The sequence below is a fragment of the Solanum tuberosum genome, unplaced genomic scaffold, assembly GCF_000226075.1.
Source record: "Solanum tuberosum cultivar DM 1-3 516 R44 unplaced genomic scaffold, SolTub_3.0 scf00150, whole genome shotgun sequence".
NCBI lineage: Eukaryota > Viridiplantae > Streptophyta > Magnoliopsida > Solanales > Solanaceae > Solanum > Solanum tuberosum.
This window is the reverse complement of record NW_006239073.1, coordinates 934,940-942,034: the sequence shown is the minus strand read 5'-3', so window position 1 is coordinate 942,034 and position 7,095 is coordinate 934,940. Positions and strand designations below refer to the sequence as shown.

At 34.4% G+C, this 7,095-nt stretch overlaps 1 protein-coding gene across 1 annotated transcript; it reads left to right on the top strand.

Moving 5' to 3' along the window:
- The first annotated feature begins 3,992 nt into the window (after positions 1-3,992).
- LOC102595239 (uncharacterized) lies at positions 3,993-6,959 on the top strand. Its single transcript, XM_006352707.2, has 3 exons — positions 3,993-4,220; positions 4,482-6,434; positions 6,550-6,959. The coding sequence occupies exon 2, from the start codon at positions 4,724-4,726 to the stop codon at positions 5,372-5,374; it is 651 nt and encodes a 216-aa protein (XP_006352769.1). The 5' UTR covers positions 3,993-4,220; positions 4,482-4,723; the 3' UTR covers positions 5,375-6,434; positions 6,550-6,959.
- Positions 6,960-7,095: the final 136 nt, after the last annotated feature.

The window sequence follows — 7,095 nt, the reverse complement described above, 5'->3', positions numbered from 1 at the left end:
TTTGTATATCTATAACATCTCCACCATGTCTTTCCACTGATGTGGAACTTCCTTAAGCCATGGTGACTAACTCTTATCAACTGGAATATTGTCATGTGACATTGATAGCTCATCCTGTTAAAAGTGCAACCTTTTTCATGTCTTGTTACATTTCTCCTTTTCCATAATTTCCGTTGGGACAACCTCTATCACTTGTTTTAATTTGTTGGCTGCCTTGTGTTCCTACCACTTTACTATGAGTTGTTGAAGGTGTAATCTTTCAATGTTTATCCCTGCACAATAAGCAAAATGCTTCAATACCTTTTGGGTTATCGGAGCCGTTAGAAATAAATGAGTCATAGTCTTCATTTCTTCTCTCGCAGCAATAACATTTGGATCTACCATTACAAGGTCATCACTGTCAAATATACAAATTTTCAATGTATCTCGTTTATTTTGATTATTAAATTAGTCTTTGTTAGTGTTATCATCGATCTGATACATCACTGCTATAATAGCCTTTGTTTTATGCAATGTATCATGTTTATATTTAAGGTATTGATACATACCTCTAATATCGTTGACTCTTCAATTAGTGTTTATCATATCAATATAAATGTACTTGATACATAAACACTATCTAATGTATCAAGTTATATAATGTATATTCAATCTCATACATAAATCATAATGTTAATAATTGGAGCACTGTGTATCATATCCAACAATAGGTATATTATACATATCAGTGACAATCTTTTACTACCAGATACATACACCCAAACTTATTTAGCTAGAAGGCTGTGTGTTTGTATACATTACTCAATAAATACACTTGATACACAAACCCTAATGTTCTATAACTAAAACATTGCGTATCAAATTAATTGATATGTAAATGATACATAATATATATCAAATTTAATAGTTTTCAAATTTTATTACATGTATCATATACATATCAACTGATCAATACTACTATGTATCACACAAAAAAAATGTTATTTAGAATAATTACGTGTATAATATATATTTTGAAAACAAAATACAGTATTTTTCAAATAAAATAAGATACATAAATAGTCATGTATCATGCACTAATTTTTTAGGCATGATACGTACATTTGAATTTATACTAAATGTATATGATACATAGCAATTACCACACAATAATGTATCAATCTCAAACCTAACATCTTATGGATAACAATTACTTATTTAATGTATTTAGTAAAAATACAACACTTATCAATTTACACAAAATACAAAAATAGTAATGTATTGGTAAATCTATCCATCTCGAAAACACAATTCAAAAAACAATTACTCAACATTATAAAAGGGATGAATGATCCATCAATGCCATGTATCTCTTCAACCTTTTTGTCTGTTGTATTAATGCATAACAAATACATTGAAAATTCAAGCTCTTGTTTCTTCACCTCAACAATGTATTGGATCTCTAAATTTTTCCTTAACTCATCGATCCCTAATTCAGTTGCAATGACTAATTTGATATTCACAAAATCAATATTTTGACCAACAACAATTTCATTACTTTTGTATCATCCATACCTCACATCACTTTCCCAAATTTCGGAATGTCTTAACAAAATCGTCAGGTTCATGTTGTATCAGTACAATTTTGTCGATAATTTCGATTAAAAAATTGAGAGTTTTTTGGAAGAATGAAAAGAAGAATTTTGAATTTTGAATTGTGCTAGCCTGTTACAATTTGCCTGGGATTGAATCCCATTGTCAATAACATTTTCCTGTGATTTCCTTCCACTATGTATCGGATTTCCAAGTTTTTCCTCATCTCATCGATCTCCTACAATGGTAGATTTGAGATTCACAAAAGAAATTGTTTGTCCAACAATTATTCATTATGTATCTTATCAACTTTTCAGCAAATCTGAATGGTTCTTCGATGAACAGGGAGAACGATGAATATGATGAAGAAATTTTGAATTTTTGAATTGTGCTAGCCTGTTACAATTTGCCTGGGATTGAATCCCATTGTCAATAACATTTTCCTGTGATTTCCTTCCACTATGTATCGGATTTCCAAGTTTTTCCTCATCTCATCGATCTCCTACAATGGTAGATTTGAGATTCACAAAAGAAATTGTTTGTCCAACAATTATTCATTATGTATCTTATCAACTTTTCAGCAAATCTGAATGGTTCTTCGATGAACAGGGAGAACGATGAATATGATGAAGAAATTTGAATTTTGAATTTGTTGGTTCTGCTATTTGGATTTTCCATTTTTTCTCTTTTCAATGTAACAACTTGATACATAATGTATCAATATTAATGTAATTTTCATCATTTCATGATGTCACGGAAGAATGGAGCCGAAAAGGCAAAAAAATTGAGTGAGATTTTCAAAAGGGCAACAAAAATAAGTTTGAAACCAAAATGGTAACATTTCAATTTTTTGCCTTTTCGACTCTGGACTCTATAAAATAATACTATGATAAAAAAAAGGGAATAGGGTCAAAAATACCCCTCAACTTTGGTTTATTGTTTGACTTTACCCTCGCCGTTAAAATGAAGTTAAATTTACCCTCGCTGTTACTAATTTCACCAAAATTACCCCTCAAATGGATGGAAAGCCCAAAATTGACCCAAACTAACCCGAATTTTAAAAAAATATCCATTCCCCATTTTAAACCCAATGCCCCGACCCCTCTAACCTAAAACCCAATCTCTTTTACCCATTACACTAAGAGAGCATAAGATTTCATTCCTTCTGAGTAATCAACTGCCGGAATAAGCCTCGAAGCTCCAACGTCGGCGCAAAATCACCAAAATCATCCACCACACCATCACTCAACTTCTGCAAAACAGCACACCTTGTCCCTTACCATCAATCTCAATATGGCCATCTTCGTCCCTGCACAGCCTCTCACCCATCGAATAAAATGGCAGTAGGGCTTTGCTTAATACCTCCTTAAGCACCTTTCGGTCAAAAACAATTAGAGATGTTGTTGGCCTATAGAAACAAACATTGGTGTGTGGAAATTAGGCACCACCAAATCCACATTAGAGTTCCACAACCTCAGTTGCGGAGTCTCCGTCACCGGCTACACCATCATTGATTTTCCCATAGAGTTCTACAGCCTCAGTTGCGGCGTCTTAGTCACCGGCTACACCATTGTCGATTTTCCCACCTCGATCTTCATCATTGATCAATCAACTCTATTTCTGAAATGAAAAAAACACAAAAGTTTCTCTAAAATTACCGATCAAAATTACAAATTATTATTTTCAATTACCCGCTAATGTGATATGCTAGCAACTTTCATTGTTAAATATCCATTAGCATAATAAAATGAAATTAACTCAATAGAAAATGACTTACCTTGTGAGGAGAAGGAGAATGATATTGAAGTTGAGCTTTTTTGCCTCTAAGTTATGGCCTATGGGTGTTAACTGATAATAGGGTGTTTCAACTGAGAAAGGAGAGGAAGATTAGAGAAATGGATTTAGGGTTTTAATTTGGTATGAATTCGTGGGTCGGGTTCAGATTAAAAGAGAAATCAGGTCATTTTAATCAAAATTGGGTAATTTTAGTTGATTTGGGGCTTTCCATCCATTTGAGGGGTAATTTTGGTGAAATTAGTAACGGCGAGGGTAAATTTAACTTCATTTTAACGGCGAGGGTAAAGTCAAACAATAAACCAAAGTTGAAGGGTATTTTTGACCCTTTTCCCTAAAAAAAATAAGAGTAACACCAAGGGGTCCTATTAGATGCTAAAATATGGCTGTTTTGAAAATTTCCCTATTATATATTATTGCAAATGTTAAAATTAATTTAATGATAAATAGGTAACAACCATTTTGTAAATAGTAAAAACCGAAACGACGTAAATAAGCCCAAAATCACAAGTCAAATGGATCCACAAAACATCCTACGGAGACCGTGTCATTTTCGTAATTACATCATAAAAGAAGGGCTATTTATCCAATATGTCACTGGACTTCAAACTAAATTTGAATATGACTTAGGGTTAATTTCAGATCCGGAGATTCAGAGTTTCGAAAAAGCTTAAGGGCTGAATCTATGGTGGCTCGATTATACAAAGAGAACTGACAACCATACAAACCAAGTACAGTAATATCTACTGTTCATATCCAATATATGTTTCTTTGCTTATTAGGATAAGGAGAAAAATCTCATCATAAATCACACTTTTCAGCACTCTGCTTCACTATATACTTTCTGACATCAGGTAATTTTCTGAATCTTTACTGGAAAATTAAATTTAGAACTTTGATTTGTATGAAGTTAGTACAATTCTTTGATTTTTACATATAAAGCGGAATGAATTTATCCCTGAAATTGAGATGTAGTAGTTGTATTATATGATGCTAGACTTTTTTTGCTCTTTTTTGTTTTGGGTGTTTCCATTTTGTGTTATTGATTTGTTTGATCTCATGTTACTTGGCTGATGTCTTTTTCTTTTTGCTTGTTTTTTGTTACTGGATTATAGATCTGAAGAAACTGAAGGGTGAAGTGGTGATTGTGGATAGATTTTACATAGACGTGTATGTTGAAGAATAGTTTGGATTCAGTGATAGTGATTACCTGGTAACCTATTGGTTGAGTGAAAATTTAGGATCTACAGTCATTTTACAGCATTTCAAAGTGCCAGTATGAATCTTTGAACTCTGTTGTTTCTGGATAGTGAGTTATAGTGAAATTTGATTGAATCGGTTATTGGCTCAGTTGAAAATGATTGTTGTTCCTCGGCATCGGAATCAAAACTATGGGGGAAGTAGGGCACTAGGCCCTACTCGATTTGGGTCATTTGGTTCACCTCCCTTTGGTGGGTTCAGGGAGGTAAATTGTCGGGCTTTTGAGTCCAGAGCAAGTTCATATCAAACCCAATCCAAGTCTTGCAAGAAACCTGTCATCAAACGGGCCCTCTCGGGTTCCTTATCTCCCAAAACGCGACCACCTTTAACATCACTGCCTGTTAATACTGTCAAGTCTCATTCTGAAAATCAAAAGAAATCAGGAAAAACAGCCAGAAATTGCACGATTGCGATATCATTTAACCTCAAAGTGGATGTTGATTCTAGGAATGAGGATTTCTTGAATGATGAGTTACCATTTTCTGAACTATGGGCTGGGCCAGCATATTCGAATTCTCCTCCTCCTAGTTCTTTGCCCATGCCCAAGTTTTTTCTCAGGCCTAAAAGGAATGCCTCTCTTGAATTTCCTACTTCTGTATCTGATATTGATTTACGTCCCATTGCCAAGTCTGCACCAGCATCTCCAACCAGGGAGCGCAGCCTTTCTCCGGGAATTGTATATGATGGTACTGACTCAGTGACACAGACTCTTCGTCGCATGCTCAACCTTGAAATTAATGATGGATGAATGTGTGGTGGGAGGTCTGAATAGCAGCTAAATAGGGGATTATGTAGTTTTCGTATTGGGTAATAGTAGATAGTTCATTTGGTGAATAAATCAGTTTTTAGTTAGGAAGTTATCGTCTCGCTTAGTGTTTGTCATGGTGGATCAGTAGTGAAGTTTCAACACCTGTCAAGAGTGGTTATTTTAAGGGGAATTTTATATGAACAATGGCTGGTTGATCAACTCTCTCTGGGTATACTCAAAGTTCGTACATTTGTGTGCAGACATGGTTAGACTATGGAAGAAGAATCTGGGTGATGAGTGGAGTTCAATTGATGGAGTATGCTTGTGCATTGATCAGTGGAAGAAGAATCTGGGTGATGAGTGAGATGCTCCTATTACATTACAGTAATAGATAGATAGCTTGTAGTTCTTTGTAGAGGTTGCATAACTTGTTGCTCAACTATCTTTAATGCCCTGGAGATCAATTCGTTATAACCATCAATTCTCATTCTTGATTCCAGTGTCATAGGATCGTTCGTTCTTATTGCCTCTTCATGTTCCTTTAGATATTCTGTTAGTCGGAGATATTGTATATATCTTAGACCCTACCAGAATAGCATCCCTTTAGACTTCTGTTTTATTCAGTTACTAGACCTTAGCCTTTTCATCCAATCTTGCATCCTTACCTTCTCTATCTCTTGGTAGATTCAAATTCATGACTAGAAAATAGGATATTTGGTATATATAAGTCCTTGCTATTCCTTGAATGCCTGAATGGGCTGGTCATCATCATACCTTTGTATGTATTCTTGTCATTTTTTCTTCTTAACTCTGAATAGGATATATCTCCTACTTCTTCCTCTTGAAGTTGTTTCCCCTTAACCAATTTTCTGTTTTTTGGGAATGAAAATTGGGTAGGGGAATTAATAGTTACTTGTATCCTTTTCTGTTCCTGGTCTTCGGTATCTTCCCTTTTAGCTTTCCTCTTGCTAGTCCAATTATGTTTGTTAAGAGGTTTATTCCTTCGCCAAAAAAAAATCATCTTTCCTATGGAGATTGTTGATCACTAGCTATTGATAAGGTAAGACTTCAGTTTTTTTTTAATTATCTATTTTGATGTTGTCTATAACTTGGTATCTAGCTACAAGTGCTACAGTTTATGCTTATATTTGATTTTTTTTTTCTTTTCTGTGTAGTGCTTTTAGTTGGAGCTGTTGGAAGAAGATCGTTGAGCTAATTGTTCTCCCTACTCTCGCCATGGTAGCACTACTCGTTATGTGTCATTTCAGTGTCTTTATAAGATACATGTTGTCTGTAGGTCCTTCGACCAAACTGGTAGTTACTACTGCAGTAATTATCTAGTTATGTCATGTTTTAGGTTTTGGAGTTTTACTTGATTTTAAGGTAGCATTTTGATTAAGACTTCAATTGTGTTTCTCTGCTTCTGTTGTTTGTCTCGAAGTCTGGTGTTACTAATGGAGTACCTATTTTGGTATCAGATTTTTTTAATGTATCATATGCTGCCTGCTTATGTGTACTTGGTAAATGCGAAAGCATTTTCGGTATTGGAACAAAATGCAGGTCATATCTACTGATTTCTTTGCTAGTTTTTATCTCAAATCTCTAGTCATGATACATTTACCCAAGATGAGAGGAGTTCATTTCATCTATCTTTAACTAATAATGAATGTATGCACTTGTTCGATGTTAGCACATTATCATATACTGGATGCTGACAACGA